Here is a 23,549-nt window from a genome sequence, read left to right on the forward strand (position 1 = left end):
CAAAGCTCAGTACATAAATGCAGCACAGAACCAAGCTCAGTACATAAATACAGCACCAGAACCAAGCTCAGTACTTAAATGCAGCACCAGAACAAAGCTCAGACCATATATACAGCACAAGCAGAAATACAGCTCCGCAAAGAGATAATTTGAAAATTCAGTATAACCCCTGCCATCATCTCATGGCAGATCATATAGTGATAACAGTGCTGATCAGTCACTGGGAGAATAAGCATTTACATTTACTGTCTCAGAGGTGATGTCTTCTCATATTTCTAACGTCTATGGCTGCGGTCGATCGTTCTAACTTACCCCTCGACGACCTGCTGCTGTGCTGCGAGGTCCCCCTGGGAGGTGCCGGCACTCACTTCCGGGCATCGAGCCTGCCTCCCGGAGGGTGTGCGCGCACGCTCGTGCCTGCTCTTAAAGTGCCAGCGCGCGCACATGGAAATCATCATCAACTCATGATTTCCTGGACTATAAGAAGGTCACTGCCCTTCTTATCCTTGCCTGAGTGTTGTTGTTGTTTCCCAAAGTCTGTCTTGCAAATGGTCTCCTAAGTGTCTTCAAGCTTCCCAGTGTTCCCCGTACCTGTTTCCCGTGCTATCCAGTACCATCCTGGTCTACTGCCATGCTGAGCTGTTGTCGTGTTTTGCTGCATCTCCACGCCTGTGTTACTACTCCATGACTGACGTCTACCTGCTCCCTGGTCCCAGCCGAGCCTGCCTTGCTACTGTCTACATTGCCTCAGGTACCCATTCTGGACTATAGACTCTGTACCATACCTGTTTGGCCAGCTGCCATCCTGCTACGCGGTACGGCCCAGTGGGTCCACACCCCGTCTCGTGACAATATTGGAGTCCTACTTTTATTTAATTTTTTTTTCCATCCGGTCCAGACCTCCGTGACCACGCCTCCTGGCCACGACCCATTTCTGCAGAGTTTGCCGCTCAGATGTCTTTGGCTGCTCACTTTTCCAACATTTCCGCACCTAGAAACGAAGATATAATTCTAGTGGTGCCACACGCTATGCCCCTAAATATAATAGTATCATACACTGTGACCCTGAATATAATAGTGCTACACACTGTGCCCCTGAATAGAATAGTAGGATACACTGTGCCCCTGTATATAATAGTACCATACACTGTGACCATGAATAAAATTGTGCTAAACACTGTAAAGTAAAGCACCACACACACACACACACACACACACACACACACACACACACACACACAATGGCCCCTGTAGATCGTGCTCCTCATAGAGCAGACTTCTAGATTGTGCTCCTCATAGATTCTTCTGTAGATAGTGCCCCTTATTGAGCCCCATATAGATAGTGCCCCTATAGAGCCCTCTGTAGATAGTGCTCCCCATAGAGCCTTCTGTAGATAGTTCTCCTTGTAGATAGTTCCGCCTGTAGTCTATAGGCTGTAAATAGTGCCCCGTGTAGAGTCCCCTGTAGATCCTGCCCCCTGTAGATAGGGCCCCTGTGGATAGGGCCCCTGTAGATAGGGCTCCCTATAAACTCCCCTGTAGATAGTGCCCCCTGTAGATAGCACCCCCTGTAGAGTCCCCTGTAGATGGTGCCCCCTGTAGATAGTGAGTTGTATAGTGGAAAAAAGTGAGGGATCAACGGCGCTCCTCCGAGGTTATGCGTGGAGTGAAATAGTATAGGATGCCGGCTGCCACCCACTGGCCTCGTTCCTTGTCCTCCTGAGCCTGTCGCCGATGCCCGATACTATACTGCTCTTTTCCTGCTCTTTTATTTTCTATATACCCTGTAGATAGTGTCCCCTATAGAGACCCAGGTAGACAGTGCCCCCTGTAGAGTCCCCTGTAGATAGTGCCCCCAACACTGCCCAATGTAAAAGAAGAAAAAATATTACATGTAATTTTAAAGGGAATGTGTTGCCAGAAAAACATGTTTTTTTTTTAAAAATTAAACATTTAGTGTGTGGGTGATTAAACATTGTTCACATTTTTTTTTTTTTTTTTGCACGAGCCAGGAAATATTATAAATTATTTCTAATTTATAATACTACCCATTTTTGGTCACTAGATGGAGCTGTTCCCAAAATTGCAGCATTGCAACATTGGGTTAAAAGCCCTCGCTCTAGTGAGCTCTCGGCATCCCCCCCTCCTTTATCCTGGCTAGTGCCGGGATAAACGAGGGGTTTGAACGGTGTAACCTCCTACACTGTGTGTCGCCATTTTTTGAGCTAACCCACAGTGTAGTAGGTTTACATACAGTAGTAAACACACAAAAACACAAACATACATTGAAATCTCTTACCTGCTCCTGCCGCCGCGGCTCCCTCCGGCCCGTCCGCTCCGTTTGCTGCCGCTGGTGCAAGTGCACAAATCCGGAAGCCGCGACCGGAAGTAGTAATATTACTGTCCGGCCGCGACTTCCGGTCCACAGGAAAATGGCGCCGGACGGCGCCAATTTCGAATAGGACTGTGTGGGAGCGGCGCATGCGCAGTTCCCACACAGACGCCGTACACTGCAGTCAATGGGACGGGAGCCGTTCGCAGTCCCTATGGGACTGTGGCTGCCGTATTCCATGTCTGTATGTGTCGTTAATCGACACACACAGAAATGGAACAAAAAATGGCAGCCCCCATAGGGAAGAAAAAGTGTAAAAATAAGAAAAAGTAAAACACAAACACACAAATGAATATAAACGTTTTTAATAAAGCACTAACATCTTTAACATATAAAAAAAATAATTTGTGATGACACTGTTCCTTTAACAACCACTTCAGGAGAACTGGGGCGAACCGACCAGATCCCGCCTCTGGGTACATCCCTTATAACCGGTGATACGATCCATCAGCCAGTCTTCAATCCAATTACAAACTATATAGACCTTATTTACATGAGGGACAATGTCACACACTTTTCAAAAACATATCTAAATCTGCCCTTCTTTTCTATACTTTTACTTGCCTCCTCAGAAGAAAAGAAAAAAAAATTTGATTTATTTGATATCTTTCATTTTTCACAAAACCGTGCTGACTATCACTTACGGTATGTTACTTTCTGTCATATTCTCCTGTATGCAGTCACTTAACAACCCTCATATCTTTCCAATAGATAGATAGATACTTTTATTTATCCCCAAAGGGAAATTGGTTTACAGTTGGAACTCCCATTTACAGTACATATTATACAAAAACAATACAACATACATCGACAACATATAATAAAATATATATTAAAAAGCATCATCACACACTACAAAAACATATTATAAAGTGCAATAGCTTTTGGCATAAAATCGTTCTTTCCTACATCGAAATTGTAGCAATCGATCACTAAAACAGCTTTGTTTATCGATTACAATGCTATGCAACGGATGCAATTCCTCTAATTTAATTGCACTAATCTTCCTTAATAACCTTTTATTTAATACCTCCTCAAATAACGGCACCTCACTAACCATGATCGCTTTTCCCTTTTTGATCACCTTATTCAATTTATTCTTTTCAGCTTCTCTAATGTTACCTCCCCAACAGACAGCACCATAAAATATAACGCTAGCGACCACAGAATTATAAAACATTAATATCATTTTATCACACACATTAAACGAGCACAATAGGGTTAGGCCTAGATCAGTTTTGGATCATAGGCACCACATGGGGAGAGCTGTTGTCAGAGGGCATTCTGTATCAAAACTAGTGCAGAAAAAAGTGGAATAATTGCAGCTAACAACCAGATCTTCACTTGGAATTGGAATGGCTGCTGTGGGCAGATGCTCCAGTTTAAGTTTGCAGCACTTTATATACTTGGAGCCAGGTGTGAGAGGCCCATAGTGTCAGCCACAGTTCTTCCAGGGTGTTTTAGTCACAGTTCTAAATTACCGTGCGAGACAGTTTCCCATAACAGTGACATCCCTAGTACACCATAACAGTGCCAGTTAAAGAGCTTCAACGCCAAACATAGTGTCTCAACCGCAATGCCCCATAACCTTCTTATACCACAGTGCCTCATGCATCCCAGCCATAGTGCCACTCTATGAGTTCCAGATACCATTGCCCAATGATTACTAGGCCAAGTTGCCATCATAAGTGCCAGCCACAGTGCTCCTATGAGTGCCATGCCGCAGTATTAACGCACCTGCTTTCTGATTCTTCGCTGTTCCCCTTCACTGACATGCTGGAAAGAGAGAATAGTGTTACTGTGAAGTGACAGCATCCTGTTCTCTGTGTCAGAAGGAAGGTTTTTTTTTAACAGCTTTAATTTCTGTATGAAATATGGCAGTAGTGCTCTATAAGCGGTCCCCCACTGATGAAACAAGTACATGTCATAAATGTTTGTGGTTGGAATACCACTTCAGCTGAATAATGTACCAGCCCTTTATATTTGGTGCTTTCTTTTGCATGCCTTCTCCTTTGTATCGTTGACTACAGAAGGTGCTGCAGGTTCTTCCTATATGATAGTTTTTTTTTTTTGGGGGGGGGGAATATCTGTAGTGCAGACCCACTGCTTTAGTTTTCTTTTATGACTCTTTTGCACACACGTATTCTCCAGTCTAGATGGTGATCTATTGGTGAAACAGTTATCTATAGAATGGGCTGGTAAAAGTCTATACTCATAACCATTGCTGCTCACCTATTCCTTTCCTCTTTCTTCTCACAGACCTTACAACGCTACTGCAGTTTTGGTGATTTTTGATGCCAGGAGTAAATGCTAAACAGAAGAACGTTATGAAGAAATGTCTTTGTCTCTTTATTTTAACAAGACCACCCATGTCTATATTTCATCTTTCATGGCGTGCAGTTGTTTTCTCGTAGAATAAAGTACTGTATATATGCATTTAAAAGCTCCACTCTATAATGAAAATATATAATGCTACTGTACATCCTCAGGCCTCATGCACACGGCCGTGCCCATTATCACGGCCCGCGATTGCGGACACGGCCGTCCGCCGACGTCCACGGGCCACATTTTCGTGCCGTGCTCCCATACAAAGTATGGGAGCACGGCCCGTAAAAAACGAAAAGTAGGACATGCTCCATAATTCCCGTCGCACGACGGCAGAAGTCATCTCTGTCTAAGTGTCATACTGTCAAAGTGTCCTGGCAGTTATACATGGCACAGATCTAACATCCATCTCTCTTCTCTTCATACAGGTATATAATCCATTTCATTCCTGCATGAACCTCATCCCTGCTGTAGCTGCATTTCAAAAAGCTGAAACTTTTATTTTATGGTACTCTGCTTTCCTGTCTTGCTATATAGTCTAATGTTATCTCAAAGTTTTGTCAAAGTGTTTGATCGTCGTTAAGTTTTATGATCATCCAGACCTGCTAGTTTGTTTGTTTATCTCTGCATAGCTTTTCACCTCATGTGTCTAGTTGATTTGATTAATAGCTGAACGAGCTTAATTAGGCCTAGATCTGAGCATCTACTCCCCTATAAATTTAGATGTAGCATATGGGGAAGGCACTCGTGCAGGGGAGCACGACGGCAGAAGTCATCTCTGTCTAAGTGTCATACTGTCAAAGTGTCCTGGCAGTTATACATGGCAGTTGCACAGGATCAGTGACAGGTAAGCTGCATTACCAAACCAGACAAACTAGCCCACGCTCTCAATATTAGATTTCTAACTATCTGTAAACAAACATGTTTGCCACCGCTCTCATCATTATAGCTGCTCTTGGTTTTCAATCCTATCGCCCATTTAAGACTTGCCCAAACACAGTCCGCATCAGTCCTTCTATCCTGGCCTCACCCATGTACAGCTCCCATTCACTATTCACTTTCCTCAGTCAACTTAACCCATCTCATCCCACTGCCCAACATAAAAAACGCGCTCATAAATCACAGAACCATCTGCTGTCACTCTCAATTCTCCTGCTATTAGCTGCAGGGGACATCTCTCCCAACCCTGGCCCTCCCTTTTCTTCTGCCAAGCTCAACCACTTACCTGCCACACATAGAAACCCTGCAAATCTTCTTGCCATTCCTTGTAGGTCTTCTCCTGTCTCTTTTAACTGTGCTCTCTGGAACTCTCGGTCCGTGTGCAACAAACTCACCTTTATTCATGACTTATTCCTTTCTAACTCTCTCAACCTTCTGGCTCTTACAGAAACATGGCTACACCTGTCTGAGACTGCTTCCCCTGCTGCTCTATCTTATGGTGGTCTCCAGTTCTCTCATGCCCCCAGACCTGAGAACAGGCAGGGTGGAGGAGTAGGTATACTTCTTTCCCCACACTGCACTTTCCAGGTCATTCCCCCGGTCCCCTCACTCACATTTCCCTCTTTTGAAGTCCACACCCTCAGACTCTTTCACCCTTTTCCCCTCCGAGTGGCAGTTGTCTACCGCCCACCGGGCTCACCCCGCCAATTCCTGGACCATTTTGCTGCCTGGCTTCCACAATTTCTATCCTCTGAAACACCCACTCTCATCATGGGTGACTTCAACATCCCCATTGATAACCCAATCTCCTCATCTGCCTCCCAGTTTCTATCTTTAACCTCGTCCCTCGGTCTGTCACAACTTACTAACTCTCCTACACATGAAGACGGGCATTCACTTGACCTGGTCTTCTTCCGGCTCTGCTCCGTTTCTGACTTTATTAACTCTCCTCTCCCACTTTCTGACCACAATCTTCTCTGCTTTACTATCAAATATTCTCTGCCTCCTCAGGTCATCCCTACGTATCAGACATACAGAAATCTACATGCCATTAACACTGTGAAATTCATAGACAGTCTACAGTCCTCATTGTCCCCTATCTCTTCCCTCTCCTGTCCCAATCTGGCTGCCAAACTTTATAACAACACTCTCAAAAATGCATTGGATGAAGCAGCCCCCACTACACTCCGAACCACCCGACAAAGACGACGACAACCCTGGCACACGCCTCAATCCCGCTTTCTTCAGCGGTGCTTGAGATGTGCCGAACGACTGTGGAGAAAATCGCATTTGGATGCAGATTTCCTCCATTACAAATTTATGCTCAAAACTTACAACTCTGCCCTTCACCGCGCCAAACAAGTCTACTTCACTTCTCTCATCTCCACACTATCTAATAATCCAAAACGCCTCTTTGATACTTTTCACTCCCTCCTTAGTCCTAAAGTGCAGACACCAATCACAGATCTCAGTGCTGAAGACCTGGCCAATTATTTTAAAGTTAAAATTGACAACATCCGGCATGATATTCTCTCCCAGTCCCCTAGTAACATCGATCCCCTTCCCCCCCACACTCCCTCTTCTTCACTCTCAGCATTTGACCCAATAACTGAAGAAGAAGTCTCGAGACTCCTCTCTTCTTCTCGTCCTACTACCTGCCCTAGTGATCCTGTCCCCTCACACCTCCTCCAGTTCCTCTCCCCAGCTGTCACTAGTCACCTCACTAAAATATTTAACCTCTCTCTTTCCTCTGGTATCTTTCCCTCCGCTTTTAAACATGCCATTATAAACCCATTATTGAAAAAACCAACACTTGACCCATCCAGCGCTGCCAACTACCGACCAGTCTCTAATCTGCCCTTCATCTCCAAACTCCTGGAACGCTTGGTCTACTCTCGCCTTGTCCGCTATCTCTCTGCTAACTCCATTCTTGACCCCTTACAATCTGGTTTCCGCACTCTACACTCCACAGAAACTGCCCTTACTAAAGTCTCAAATGATCTCTTGGCGGCTAAATCGGACGGTAAATCCTCTCTCCTGATTCTTTTGGATCTCTCTGCAGCCTTTGACACTGTAGACCACAAACTCCTACTTAACATGCTCCACTCTATTGGCCTCAAGGACGCGGCTCTCTCTTGGTTTTCCTCCTATCTCTCTGACCGCTCATTCAGTGTGTCATTTGCTGGTTCCACTTCTTCTCCTCTTCCCCTTGATATTGGGGTTCCTCAGGGATCAGTCCTAGGTCCACTCCTCTTTTCTCTCTACACAGCTCCTATTGGACAAACCATCAGCAGATTTGGCTTCCAGTACCATCTCTACGCTGATGACACCCAATTATATACCTCTTCCCGTGACATCACCCCTGCTCTAATACAGAACACCAGTGATTGTCTGTCCGCTGTCTCTAACATCATGTCCTCTCTCTATCTGAAACTGAATCTTTCTAAAACTGAGCTCCTTGTGTTCCAACCATCTACTAACCTCCCTAAACCTGATGTCTCTATCTCTGTGTGTGGCACTATCATAACTCCTAAGCAGCACGCCCGCTGTCTCGGGGTTATTTTTGACTCAGATCTTTCCTTTACTCCTCACATACAATCACTTTCACGCTCCTGTCATTTTCACCTAAAAAACATCTCCAGAATCCGCTCTTTTCTTACGGAGGAAACTGCCAAAACTCTCATTGTTGCTCTGATTCACTCTCGTCTTGACTACTGTAACTCATTACTAGTCGGTCTTCCCCTCACTAAACTCTCCCCTCTCCAATCTATCCTCAATGCAGCAGCCAGGCTCATCTTTATGACCAACCGCTACACCAACGCCTCTAATCTGTGCCAGTCACTGCACTGGTTGCCCATCCCCTTCCGAATAAAATTCAAACTTATTACTCTCACCCAGAAAGCTCTCCACAGTGCTGCACCTCCTTACATCTCCTCCCTCATCTCTGTCTACCACCCTACTCGGGCTCTACGTTCTGCCAACGACCTTAGATTAAAATCCTCCATAATCCGAACCTCCCACTACCGTCTCCAGGATTTCTCTCGTGCTGCACCCGTCCTCTGGAATGTGCTACCCCAGACAATCAGATTAATTCCCAATATCCACAGTTTTAAACGTGCCCTGAAAACACATCTATTTAGACAGGCCTATAAAATTCCCTAATCTGACTCCTTTTCATGGCCCTCCAGTTAGATTAGTCATCAGAATAAGATTCCCTCACACTCCTTCTCTTCATGTCCGTCATACACGGATACTGGCTGGTGACCGGCTCATGCAGCTTTATGTTACCACCGCATGTGTATAAAAATGGCCGGACCATTGTACAGAATAAACACTATTACACTTTGTGTCTCCCTTATGTCCTCATAGATTGTAAGCTCTTGCGAGCAGGGTCCTCACTCCCCAGGTTTGAATTGTAAATGAACTTTGTCACTATGTAATGTCTGATATTGTTTTCATGTTCCCTCTACATTGTAAAGTGCTGCGTAATATGTTGGCGCTATATAAATAAAGATTATTATTATTATTATTACAGCACGAACACCCTTTCTATGGATACTTAAAGGTGTCCACGCCCAATAGAACCGGGTGGGTCCATAATTGCGGACCGTATTGCGGTCTGCAATTACTAATTTTTTTTACGGTCGTGTGCATGGGGCCTCATACTGTGACGTGTGTCTAAACTGCAAGCTCTTAAGAAAGAACAAAAGACACAATTAGACTTAGTCTGAATCACCCAAATCATTTCCTGGTCTTATGTTTAAATGAACGTTTTCCTAGTGCTGCAGATATTTTCAGTACTAACACCTTTCCTTCATACTCCTCTTCCCCAGGTCCCTTGAGGTTAACCACAGGTAAATCAGGAGCACAGCATATGCGTGCAGGGATAAAAATGTAATGATGTCACTATGTGTCCTTGCCTTAACTTTATACCTGGGGCATACGTGTTCCAGAAATACAATGCTTAATATTTTGTATTATTTATATTAAGATAGGAAATACTTCTTCCTCAACTGACTTTTGTTTCACTATTGACAGGCATTGGGTAGTGAAAGCGGTGACGAAGGGAGTGACAAAGTGGGGTGGGGGGTAATAAGAACAAATCTAATGGTGGGATGTATCAGGAGGTCAGGTGGTACATCAGACCCTTTTAGCTGTGTCCCTAATGTGCCTCCTCGTTAAATAAATACTCTTCCCGTCTCCTGGGCAGTCTCGGTCACTTTAGACTGCAGCGGAAGCTTATATTCATTTGTTCTTGTTCTGATTTAGTTGCTGGCTGATTTCCATTTTGGCTGGAAGACTTAAAGAGGCTCTGACACCAGATTATAAGTGCCCTATCTCCTACATAAGGAGATCGGCGCTATAATGTAGGTTGTAGGTGACAGTAATGCTTTTTATTTAGAAAAACTATCTATTTTAAACCACTTTATGAGCGATTTTTAGCTTTATGCTAATGAGTTTCTTAATGCCCAAGTGGGCGTGTTTTACTTTAGACCAAGTGGGCGTTGTACAGAGGAGTGTATGACGCTGACCAATCAGTGACCAATCAGCGTCATACACTTCTCTCCATTCATTTACACTGCACTAGCGATATAGTTATATCGTTATGTGCAGCTACATACACAAACACTAACATTACTGCAGTGTCCTGACAATGAATATAGATCACTACCAGCCTGGACGTGATGTGTATTCAGAATCCTGGCATGTCTGTAGCGTCTCTGTGAGATTTACAGCAAGGCAAACGTAATCTCGCGAGATTACGATGTAACCAGTCATTTCAAACGAGATTACGTTTGCCTTGCTGGAATCTCATGAAAAGATTCAGAACTGGTCAGGATTTTGAATAAACATCACGTCCAGGCTGTCCGCTATTGACTCCGTCGGAAAATCCGGAAACCTGCCGGAATGGTGACGAACGGAAACCATTAGCGATGTTTATATTGAGATCAATGGTGACTGAAACGGAAGCTGTGCTTTCACTTTCACTTTCCGTTGCGGGGTTCACCCGACTGAAACCTCCGACGGAACCCCAGAACGGAAATGAACGGTGATGTGAACAGGCCCTTAGGATATATTCACATCAACTGTCAGTTTTTCATGGTCGTTTTTCATCAGTGTGTCCCTAAATTTTCATCCATTTCCAATCCGTCTGTTTGTTTTTAATGGTCGTTTGACATCCGTTTTGCATCAGTTTTTCATGGTCGTTAAAAAAACGGATGAATTTCATTGGTCAGGCTTTTTTTGTCCCAACCCCCTGAAAACACCCAAAGGAAGGTCACATGTTCAACTAGACACTATTTACAGCCTCCCTGTATATGATGCCACACACCTCCCTGTAGATGATGCCACACACCTCCCTGTATATGATGCCACACACCTCGCTGTATATGATGCCACACACCTCCCTGTACATGATGCCACACACCTCCCTGTATATGATGCTACACAGCCCCCCTGTATATGCCACACAGCCCTCCTATATATAATGCCACACATCTCCCTGTATATGATGACACACACTTCCCTGTATATGATGCCACACAGACCCCCTGTATATGATGCCACACAGCCTCCCTTTAGGTGATGCCACACAGCCTCCCTGTAGATGACGCCACACAGCCCTCCTGTAGATGATGCCACACAGCCCCCTGTATATAATGCCACACAGCCTCTCTGTATATGATGCCACACAGCCCCCCTGTATATGATGCCAAACACCTCCCTGTATACGTTTTTTAATGGCCGTTTTGCATCAGTGTGTCTCTACATTTTCATCCATTTCCAATCTGTCTGTCCGTTTTTAATGGCCGTTCGACATCCGTTTTGCATCAGTTTTTCATGGTCGTTAAAAAAACGGATGAATTTCATTGGTCAGGCTATTTTTGTCCCAACCCCCTGAAAACACCCAAAGGAAGGTCACATGTTCAACTAGACACTTTTTACAGCCTCCCTGTATATGATGCCACACACCTCCCTGTATATGATGCCACATATCTCCCTCTATATGATGCCACATATCTCCCTCTATATGATGCCACACGCCTCCCTGTATATGATGCCACACAGCCCTCCTGTAGATGATGCCACACAGCCCGCTGTATATGATGCCACACAGCCTCCCTGTATATGATGCCACACACTTCTCTGTAAATTATGCCACATAGCCCCCCTGTATATGATGCCAAACACCTCCCTGTATATGACGCCACACAGCCTCACTGTAGATGATGCCACATAGCCCCCTGTAGATGCAAAACAGCCTCACTGTAAATGATGCCACACAGCCCCTTGTAGATGACACACAGCCCTACTGTATATGATGCCAAACAGCCCCGATGTAGATGATGCCACACAGCCACCTGTAAATTATGCCACACAGCCTCTGTATATGATGCCACACACTTCCCTGTATATGATGCCACACAGCCCCCCTGTATATGCCATGCACCTCCCTGTATATGCCACACAGCCCTCCTGTATATGATGCCACACAGCCCCCCTGTACACAGCCTCACTGTAGATGATGCCAGACAGCCCCCCTGTAGATGACACACAGCCCTCTTGTATATGATGCCACACAGCCCCGATGTAGATACTGCCACACAGGCCCCCTGTATATGATGCCACACAGCCCCGATGTAGATGATGCCACACGACCCGACATGAATGCCCTACATACTCACCGATGCAGCGCTGTCTTCCTCAGGTAAGGCCTCTCGTCTTCACGGGATCTGCGAAGGCGGTGCGATGACACTCACCGATGTAGCTCCGTCTCCACGTGTGGTCTCTCGTCTTCACGGGATCTGCGAAGGCGGTGCGATTACAGAACCCCTTGCAAATCCCCAAGTCACAGATCAGGTTTTAACGGTTGTTACATGTATTGACAGCCGTTAAAAACAGATCCATTGACTTCTATGGTGGACGTCTGGCCATGAAAACGGCCAAAAATAGGACATGTCCTATTTTTTGATGGTCATTATTCACGGGCCATTAAAAAAACCGCCGTGTGAATACACCCATAGAACTTAATTGTTCTGAAAACGGCCATGTGAATAAGGCCTTAATGACCAATCATTCTCTTTTCATTTTTTCATCTTCGAATTCCAAGACATAACTTTTTTATTTTTCCATCGATATAGGGCTTGTTTTTTGCAGGATGAATTGTATTTTTCAATGCCACCGCTTTTGAGTGCATGTAGTATATTGATTAACTTTTTTGGGGGGAGGGAATTGAAAAAAACAGCTATACCAGCATTGTTTTCCACATTTTTAAATTTACCCTGTACACTATGCAGCATAAATAATACGTTAACTTTATTCTATGGGTGGTTACGATTCCTGCGATACCAAATATGTGGAGGTTTTTTATGTTTTGCTACGTTTGCACAATAAAAAAAAACGACACCAACAAATGATATAAGTCTAGTATTAATCTACATTATATACAACGTTGCGCTGATCCGTGTACAACTAGAGTACAAAAACACCTATAAAAGAAAACACAAATGCCAGCCAATGAATATATAACAAAGCTTTATTAATCATAAATACATCCATAAAAACATACCACACAAAGGTAAAAAAAATAATGTACACACATTACCCAAGATAGATGGAACCCCCACTGATGTAGTCTCAAACCTTCATGATATCCCCAATAACGTACAGCTACAAATAGTGCACGTACATGCACCACCACATAGAGGCACATCATAACGCGGGAAGGTGACCCTTCCCATGACTTACATGTATGTGAAAATGCAGAAAAGAGTTAAATCCCATACATATGTTGTGGAAAAAGTTCTTATGTACTTATACTTATGTACGATGCTAGGAGTCCCTGCCTCGCTGCGGGACAATTGTCCCGTACTGTAATCATGTTTTCAGTACGGGACAGTAGTTCCACGGAGAGGCAGGGACTCCTAGCGTCGTACATAACTATGATGCTAGGAGCCCGGCTCCCTGCAGTGTGTTCGGTCCGGGACTTGCGGCCGAAATACGTTCCATCCATTACGGACGTAATGTGCTCGTGTGAATCCAGCCTAATACTCCTCGCAGCTGAGGGTTTGCTACACTTGTATGCAGTCTAAACCAGTGATGCCCAACTGGCAGCCCAGGTGATGCAAGTGCATGCCATTCATAAAGAACAGATCTACTGTGTTTTCGACTCTATTAGGCTTTGTCCACATCTGCGTCGGGGCCGTTCGTGGGTTCCGTCATACCTGTTTCGTCAGGGGAACCCACGAACGGAAACCAAACGGAAACCATAGCTTTCCATTAGCATTATTTGATTAATTGATTCATTATTTGATTAATTGATTTTCGCTTGTCTCCGTTCCGTAAGGTTTCCGTTTTTTTGACTGAATCAATAGCGCAGTCGACTGCTATGGTATCCGTTCGTGTGTCCCACTGACGGAAAGGTCTGACGGAACCCACGAATGGAACCCAGACGCAGAAGTGAACCAAGCCTTATAGGGGCACTGTGGTATCTTTTTCCATCTCCAAAAGTTGTGTAATGTGTATATTTATGTGTCTATGTATGTTTTATATTCCTGTGGACTGTTTCCTCCATATTTATTTTGACAAAAACAAGAACAGATTTGGGATGATCTGTTTAGAATTTTTTTTAAATTATTATTTCTTTGTCTAAGGGTAGGGCCACACGGAGCGGCCCTGACACGGTTGCAACGCGGCTTACAACCGCGCCAGCACCATGTTCGGTGCGGCTGTCAAACAGCCTGTTAGTGGCCGCATGCTAACGCGGATAAACCATCCCTTTATCTGCAAAATCGTGTGGCCATGAATTAATACACCCTTTATGGCCGCACGATTTAGCAAATTACAACAACTTACCCCCTATTCATTATGGCAAAGCCGAAACACTGCACTCGGCTATCTCCGGCGCTCCCATAAAGAATGAATGGAGCGGCAGTGCGCATGTGCATGTAACCGGAATACGAGGTATTTGACAGCTGCTCCTAACCACTGCTTTAGACAATCCTTTGTGTGCTAAATACAATTATTGAAAATGTTCAAATATTATAAAAAGGACAATCTGATACATTGTACCTGCACTGATATATTATATAACATGATAGGTACAAGAGAGGGATTTGTCCTACTGCTCATGTTTTACCTCACAGATAATTGTGTAAGCTGTATACAAAGTACCAAACTCTCAGTTCTGAACAGCATTGGGTTTTTAGTATGCAAATAAGAATGTTTCTGTTCACTGACAGCAAGTAGAAAACTAGAAAATGGTAAGGAATTGAAATACAAAGTGTATTAGAAAGTTGAAGAAATACCGTGATTACAGGGTTAGGCCCCATGCACACGACCGTAAACAACCTCTGTTTTTGCAGACCGCAATTGCGGTGCATAAAAATGGACCCATTCACTTTCATTGAACGCGGACACCTTTCCGTAGCGCTACAGATGGGTCTCCGTGCCGTAGAAATGTTCCCTAAATTATGGAAGATGTCCGTTCTTTTGCATTTTGCGGGCTGTGCTCCCATACTTTGTATGGGAGCACGGCCCGAAAATGCGGGTGGCAGTCGGCGACCGGCCGTTCCCGCAATCGTGGGCCGTGATTGCGGGCACGGTCGTGTGCATGGGGCCTCACTCCAATTTTAATTATTTTTACATAGGTATGTAAAATTACAAAACGTTACCATTATGATTGCCTGTCATTCCCGCTCTCCAGGTCCCCCACTGGTTCTCTGTTTACATTTTAGTGTGATGATGCGTCGTCCATACTGGCCGCCATGTTTACACCATTATGGACTGCACAAGGGCCACTGTGGTCAGGCAACATGTCACACATCCTCACAGCAGTATTCAGGTCAGTATTTTGCATCAGTAACTTGTATGTGTAAGGCAGTGGTGTAACTACCGCCGTAGCAGCCGTAGCGACTGCTACGGGGCCCGCGGCATGAGGGGGCCCGTGTCGCCCGCCGGTACGGGCCCCCACCATGGCCGCAGGCTCCGCTAGCAGCCGCTATGGCTGCTACAGCGCGACGCCACTGAACACTACGGCATAGCAGGGAGGTATCTCCCCGCTCTGCCATTAAACAAAAGACATGTATCCCCCTATCCACAGGATAGGGGATACATGTGTGATCGCTGGCATTGATAGGGAGAACGGGGGACTGAAAGTCCCCTGAAGTTCTCCATCACAAACCTCGGACTTCCGGTGTCTGTGTCGGCAGCTCCGTAGAAATGAATGGAGCGCCGGTCGCGCTTGTGCGCATGCGTGACCAGCGCTCCTTTCATTTTTATTGAGCAGCGCAGACGCCGGAAGTCAGAGGTTAGTCATGGAGAACTTGGGGGACTTTCAGTCCCTCGTTCTCCCTATCAATGCCAGCGATCACACATGTATCCCCTGTCCTGTGGATAGGGGTTGCATGTTATTTGTAGGACACACTATAGGTCCCATTTTTTTTTGGGGGGGGGGGCTGTATGGCGTTCCCTGCAGGCGGGGGCGCTGTATGGCGTTCCCTGCAGGGGGGGGGGGCGCTGTATGGCGTTCCCTGCAGGGGGGGGGCGCTGTATGGCGTTCCCTGCAGGGGGGGGGGCGCTGTATGGCGTTCCCTACAGGGGGGGGCTGTATGGCGTTCCCTACATGGGGGGGCTGTATGGCATTCTCTACAGGGGGGCTGTATGGCGTTCTCTACAGTGGGGGCTGTATGGCGTTAGCACCATACAGCCCCCTCTGTAGATAACGCCATACAGTCCCCCTGTAGATAACGCCATACAGTCCCCCCTGTAGATAACGCCACACAGTCCCCTGTAGATAACACCACACAGTCCCCCCTGTAGATAACGCCATACAGCCCTCCCCTGTAGATAACGCCACAGTCCCCCTGTAGATAATGCCACACAGTCCCCCTGTAGATAACGCCACACAGTCCCCCCTGTAGATAACGCCATACAGCCCTCCCCTGTACATAACGCCACAGTCCCCCTGTAGATAACGCCACAGTCCCCCTGTAGATAATGCCACACAGTCCCCCTGTAGATAACGCCACACAGTCCCCCCTGTAGATAACGCCACACAGTCCCCCCTGTAGATAACGCCATACAGCCCTCCCCTGTAGATAACGCCACAGTCCCCCTGTAGATAACGCCACAGTCCCCCTGTAGATAATGCCACACAGTCCCCCTGTAGATAACGCCACACAGTCCCCCCTGTAGATAACGCCACACAGTCCCCCCTGTAGATAACGCCATACAGTCCCCCCTGTAGTTAACGCCATACAGTCCCCCTCTGTAGATAACGCCATACAGTCCCCCCTGTAGATAACGCCATACAGTCCCCCCTGTAGATAACGCCACACAGCCCCCCCTGTAGATAACGCCACACAGTCCCCCTGTAGATAACGCCACACAGCCCCCCCTGTGGATAACGCCACACAGTCCCCCCTGTAGATAACGCCACACAGTCCCCCCTGTAGATAACGCCACACAGTCCCCCTGTAGATAACGCCACACAGTCCCCCCTGTAGATAACGCCACACAGTCCCCCCTGTAGATAACGCCACACAGTCCCCCTGTAGATAACGCCACACAGTCCCCCCTGTAGATAACGCCATACAGCCCTCCCCTGTAGATAACGCCACAGTCCCCCTGTAGATAACGCCACAGTCCCCCTGTAGATAATGCCACACAGTCCCCCTGTAGATAACGCCACACAGTCCCCCCTGTAGATAACGCCACACAGTCCCCCCTGTAGATAACGCCATACAGTCCCCCCTGTAGTTAACGCCATACAGTCCCCCTCTGTAGATAACGCCATACAGTCCCCCCTGTAGATAACGCCATACAGTCCCCCCTGTAGATAACGCCACACAGCCCCCCCTGTAGATAACGCCACACAGTCCCCCCTGTAGATAACGCCACACAGTCCCCCCTGTAGATAACGCCACACAGTCCCCCCTGTAGATAACGCCACACAGTCCCCCTGTAGATAACGCCACAGTCCCCCTGTAGATAACGCCACACAGTCCCCCCTGTAGATAACGCCACACAGTCCCCCCTGTAGATAACGCCATACAGTCCCCTCTGTAGATAACGCCATACAGTCCCCCTCTGTAGATAACGCCACAGTCCCCCTGTAGATAACGCCACAGTCCCCCTGTAGATAACGCCACACAGTCCCCCCTGTAGATAACGCCATACAGCCCTCCCCTGTAGATAACGCCACAGTCCCCCTGTAGATAATGCCACACAGTCCCCCTGTAGATAACGCCACACAGTCCCCCCTGTAGATAACGCCATACAGCCCTCCCCTGTAGATAACGCCACAGTCCCCCTGTAGATAACGCCACAGTCCCCCTGTAGATAATGCCACACAGTCCCCCTGTAGATAACGCCACACAGTCCCCCCTGTAGATAACGCCACACAGTCCCCCCTGTAGATAACGCCATACAGCCCTCCCCTGTAGATAACGCCACAGTCCCCCTGTAGATAACGCCACAGTCCCCCTGTAGATAATGCCACACAGTCCCCCTGTAGATAACGCCACACAGTCCCCCCTGTAGATAACGCCACACAGTCCCCCCTGTAGATAACGCCATACAGTCCCCCCTGTAGTTAACGCCATACAGTCCCCCTCTGTAGATAACGCCATACAGTCCCCCCTGTAGATAACGCCATACAGTCCCCCCTGTAGATAACGCCACACAGCCCCCCTGTAGATAACGCCACACAGTCCCCCTGTAGATAACGTCACACAGCCCCCCCTGTGGATAACGCCACACAGTCCCCCCTGTAGATAACGCCACACAGTCCCCCCTGTAGATAACGCCACACAGTCCCCCCTGTAGATAACGCCACACAGTCCCCCTGTAGATAACGCCACAGTCCCCCTGTAGATAACGCCACACAGTCCCCCCTGTAGATAACGCCACACAGTCCCCCCTGTAGATAACGCCATACAGTCCCCTCTGTAGATAACGCCATACAGTCCCCCTCTGTAGATAACGCCATACAGTCCCCCCTGTAGATAACGCCACACAGTCCCCCTGTAGATAACGCCACACAGTCCCCCCGTACATAACGCCACACAGTCCCCCTCTTTAGATAACGCCACACAATCCCCCCTGTAGATAACGCCACACAGTCCCCCTCTGTAGATAACGCCACACAGTCCCCCCTGTAGATAACGCCATACAGTCCCCTCTGTAGATAACGCCATACAGTCCCCCTCTGTAGATAACGCCATACAGTCCCCCCTGTAGATAACGCCACACAGTCCCCCTGTAGATAACGCCACACAGTCCACCCGTAGATAACGCCACACAGTCCCCCTCTTTAGATAACGCCACACAATCCCTCCTGTAGATAACGCCACACAGTCCCCCTCTGTAGATAACGCCATTCAGTCCCCCCTGTAGATAACGCTATACAGTCCCCCCGTAGATAACGCCATACAGTCCCCCTCTGTAGATAACTCCACACAGTCCCCCCTGTAGATAACGCCATACAGTCCCCCCTGTAGATAATGCCACAGTCCCCCCTATAGATAACGCCACACAGTCCCCCTGTAGATAACGCCATACAGTCCCCTCTGTAGATAACGCCACACAGTCCCCCCGTAGATAACGCCACACAGTCCCCCTCTGTAGATAACGCCACACAGTCCCCCCTGTAGATAACGCCATACAGTCCCCTCTGTAGATAACGCCACACAGTCCCCCCTGTAGATAACACCATACAGTCCCCCTCTGTAGATAACGCCATACAGTCTACAGGGGGGCTGTATGGCGTTATCTACAGGGGGGACTGTAAAAAAAGGCACTATCTACAAGGGGGGGGGGTTGTGTGACACCCAGGGGAGGGGGGGCCCCCAGTCAAAAGTTTGCTATGGGGCCCAGTCTTTCCTAGTTACGCCCCTGGTGTAAGGCCTTATTCACACGAACGTTGAATACGTTCGTGTGACGGCCGTTGCTCTAACATGTATTAATGTATATCAATGGGGCCTTTCACACGACCGTTGTTTCAAGGAACCGTGTGAAGGGTCCTTTGAAAAATAAGACATATCCTATCTCTCCATAGGCTCAAGTCTATGGGGAGCCGCGAAAACGTGACCCGCATAGGTGCAACTTGGACGTGAAAAACGGAAAGTTTTTTTTTTTACATTTTCTAGCAAGAGACTAATGTAATTGAAGGCACCCCTTTAAGCATGACCCCGTTTCCACCAGAGACGGACACTTGAGCCGCCATTCTGAGTGACTTGTGCGGGGCAGGAGAAGACCTGGGACCGTGTGCTGCTGTCATGAATGGCATCCATTATTAGCCGGTCCTGCAGCCTGCCTCGTCTGTATGGAGCCCCCACTGTTCAGTCTCATATTTCAGCTCCATCCCCCCATCCATCCGTCCGTCCATCCAGCGCTGGTGGAGTCCCCGCTCCCAGGACACAGCACAGCAGTATGCAGAGCAGCAGGCTCGGCGGAACATGGCTGCAGTCAGTGCTCGGTTACTTGTGCCCCTCTACCTCTCCATCATTGGTGCTGTGACCGGCGATGAGCCCGCTGTGGAAGAGGAAATCCTCCCCGAGTCCGGTCTACAGAAGCCCAGTGTCCTGATCGCCATCATAGCCAGGAACGCTGCACACACGCTGCCCTATTTCCTGGACTGCATCGATAAGCTGGACTACCCCAAGAGCAGGATCGCTGTATGGTGAGGGCACGGCTGGCACTGCCAGCCTTATACATAATATGACCCCTCATTGTACTAGTAACAGATAATAATAATCTCCTCAGATTACAGCGCCTTTACTTTATTAACAGCTGGATTCTGACATTTTCCTAGAGGTGACTTCGTGTCACACAGGTGTTGTCATTTATTTAAAGGGCTTTTACATCTTTTGGCCACTTCCTGCCTCTCAGGTGACAACTTCTCGCAGAGGGGATTGAGATGATATTACTTCCAGGCTTCCTGTGCAGGTACAGACATATCCATGTCTGGAGAACTGCTGCTGTGTGGACTGGAGTAGTGAAGTCATCGATGGCAGCAGAAATGACGGATGTGTTCAGTTCTGCTTTATTAGTCACTGTTCACATTAAATGACGTTCTTAGATGCCATCAATCTGTCCAATGTCCCAGATAAGAATGAATGACTGGGATCAATCATAGTGAACTCTTCAGCCATATATATCCTGTTATTATTGCTTTGCTGATCTATACCATAGGACTTGCCTTGTATTACATGTTGTGTCATTGATATTATGACTGTATGTGGTACCTGTTCTGAGGGCATCTTCTTCCTGATATCACTGGTCATGTTACCATTCTGAGCCCACCTGTACCAATAGGAGTTAACTGTTCTTGGAGGTACACGTGGACATAGCAGAACGGCACATGAATATGTATTGATGCTCAGAGAAGCTGTTCATAACCCACCGTGCGTATGTTCCGTGTACGATGCAACGATAGATATAGACACATATGAACGATTATGGGATCAGATTTAGTTTAGGATTTAGGTCTTGTGGTTGAGTTCATCTAGAATTGCTCATTGACGGTCCATTACATCGATCCCTATGGACCTGCAATGAACATCTACCCTTCGAGTATTTCAGTTATCCCAGAATTTATTTTTACAAATATTTATAACTTTAATTTTCTTTGTAGTATAATTAACACACTCAGACCAGGATCACACACTCAGTTTTTGATGCAGTTTTTGGCTCAGTCTTTTGAGACAAGCACAGGAGTGGACACAAGAGAAAGGAGATGCTTCATACTTTTCTTTATACCTCTTCTTCCTTTTATATCTACTTTTGGCTTTAGCTAAAAAAAATTGCAACAAAAATTTCTTCAAAACTGCGTGTGTGATCCCGGCCTTAAACAGTAACATTTAGTGGCACCTCTATGGGGAATGTTTGCACCATTTAATACTGGGGGAAAAATATCAATTCATTTACTTTATGGCTCTTGATTAAATTTAAAGGGATTGTCCAGTTTAGAAAACCTTTTGTCATATTCCCTATTAGGGAATTCTGAGTTAATAGATAGAGAGGGGTCCTCTGTTCAGGATCCTTATCTATTGCCCAGAGTGAAGAGCAGTTACAAAGAGTGTCTCTCTCTCTAGAGGACTTGTCCTGTCCTGCATTAAACAAACTGATTGATATAAATGGGCACTGTGTAATGCTTAATTTGTCCTGTGGTGGTGCTGCAGGGAAATATAACACTTACTGACAGGCTTCTTCACAGATAACCACTGATCGCTGGGGGTCCCAGGAGGCGGACACTTGGGCCCCATGCACACGTTTGTAGATTTCATCCATCCGTAAATACTGTCCCTAAATACGAATCCATAGTCATTTATACTCATCCGTAAATCATCTGCCTATACGGAACGTTGTCCGTAGTGCATCCGTAATGCATCTTTAAAGGGTTATTCCTAAGTTGAGTCATTTTGAATCCTAATCAGAAATTGAATTATAAATCTATTCATGTTAAAAAATTAAAAAAATTCCTTCCCTAACTACATTTTTTTTCTAACTTGATAACTCAGCTAGTGCTGGATATCTTTTATAAAAGTGGGCGTAAGCGTCTCGATGTCAATCAAGCTGCTCTGCACTGTGCGCGCTCCCGACGTTTCTAGATACTGTAGTTCTAGCAGAAACGGGAGAACGATCGTATACCCCCCCTTCGCAGAAACACTTCCCCCTCGCCTGTAATAACTCTAGTGGCGGCACCACCACCCCCTCTTCATCAGCTGTTTACACCCCTCGCTGCAACATGCAGTACATGGAGCCGAGCGCTGATATATCCAGATGAGCGGTGGCCAGGCCGACATCTAATGCGCATGCGCTGATATGCGCGTTCACGATTAGAATGAGATCCTCTCCGGATATCATTGCACATGCGCGGCCACCGCTATCTGAAAACAACGATACCTAGACAACGAGCAATAAACAAAGAGGGACTGACAGCGACATGGAGGACGGATAGCACGAAAATGACATCATTTTCATAAAGCAAGGTATTTGCAAAAAGTATTAACTTTAACAGGTTGAGCTTAACAGCTCAACTTATGAAGATGGGAATAACTCTTTGAATATTTACGAATCCGCGAAAAGAAGAAGAAAACCACAAATGAGATGCAACATGTGCACACCTGGAGTCGCCTAGCAACGGTTCCGTAATTAGGGACGGCTACGGGTGCACATCCGTGCATTATTACAGAAGCACCCATAGACTTTTATGGGAAGTCCGTGCTGTAATTACGGACAAAAAAAGGACAAGTTCTATAACTTCTACGGCACGGACACCCATCCGTAAAAATACGGAAAGATGTCCGTAGCCCATAGAAATGAATGGGTCTGTAATTACGGTCCATAATTACGGATGAAAAATACAGTCATGTGCATGTGGCTTTTGTTGTAAAGGGACACTTCTAACAAGTCGTCAAAAGTGGAGAACCCCTTTAATTTATTTTTAATAATAGAGGTTTGTGCCTTATAAATATTTTATTTGAACCATGAAAAGTCCAGTTTTTTTCCAAGTATTCAAATGTATCTGCATGTTATAATTTTCATTTAGGGACCTAATGCCTAAGGTGTATTAGCCTCCATCTGTCTCTATTGTTCAGGATGTAACCAGGTGCATAGACTATGCACAGCAGCACAGAGTATTTTATGGATATGCATGTATGAGGCACATACTTGTCTGCGTGTTGTAATCCGTGACAATATACTCCGCTGTGTGTAGTGAACTGAAGGCAAAAAAGGCATAAGAAGCGCAATAAGCGTATCTGACCAGTTCATGTGGTGTCAATTCCCATAAATAATAAGAGGTGCCGCCATATAAAGTGGAAATAAGAGACCGCTATTGTAGTGTCTGCTCGGTTTAGTGCTCTGTTGTGTGTAGATGACAGTTTTT

The 23,549-nt window shown here is 46.4% G+C and overlaps 2 protein-coding genes across 2 annotated transcripts in view; one reads left to right on the forward strand and one right to left on the reverse strand.

Moving 5' to 3' along the window:
• Window positions 1-4,209, reverse strand: part of TSEN15 (tRNA splicing endonuclease subunit 15) — a 71,796-nt gene extending 67,587 nt beyond the window's left edge. Inside the window, exon 1 of the mRNA XM_075832254.1 lies at window positions 4,130-4,209. Within this exon, the coding sequence (XP_075688369.1) occupies window positions 4,130-4,207 (78 nt within the window). The 5' untranslated portion in view covers window positions 4,208-4,209. The remainder of the gene's footprint in view (window positions 1-4,129) is intronic.
• Window positions 4,210-19,676: 15,467 nt separating this feature from the next.
• Window positions 19,677-23,549, forward strand: part of COLGALT2 (collagen beta(1-O)galactosyltransferase 2) — a 115,272-nt gene continuing 111,399 nt past the window's right edge. Inside the window, exon 1 of the mRNA XM_075833450.1 lies at window positions 19,677-20,339. Within this exon, the coding sequence (XP_075689565.1) occupies window positions 20,116-20,339 (224 nt within the window). The 5' untranslated portion in view covers window positions 19,677-20,115. The remainder of the gene's footprint in view (window positions 20,340-23,549) is intronic.

The sequence above is a fragment of the Rhinoderma darwinii genome, chromosome 7 (genome assembly GCF_050947455.1).
Source record: "Rhinoderma darwinii isolate aRhiDar2 chromosome 7, aRhiDar2.hap1, whole genome shotgun sequence".
Taxonomy (NCBI): domain Eukaryota; kingdom Metazoa; phylum Chordata; class Amphibia; order Anura; family Rhinodermatidae; genus Rhinoderma; species Rhinoderma darwinii.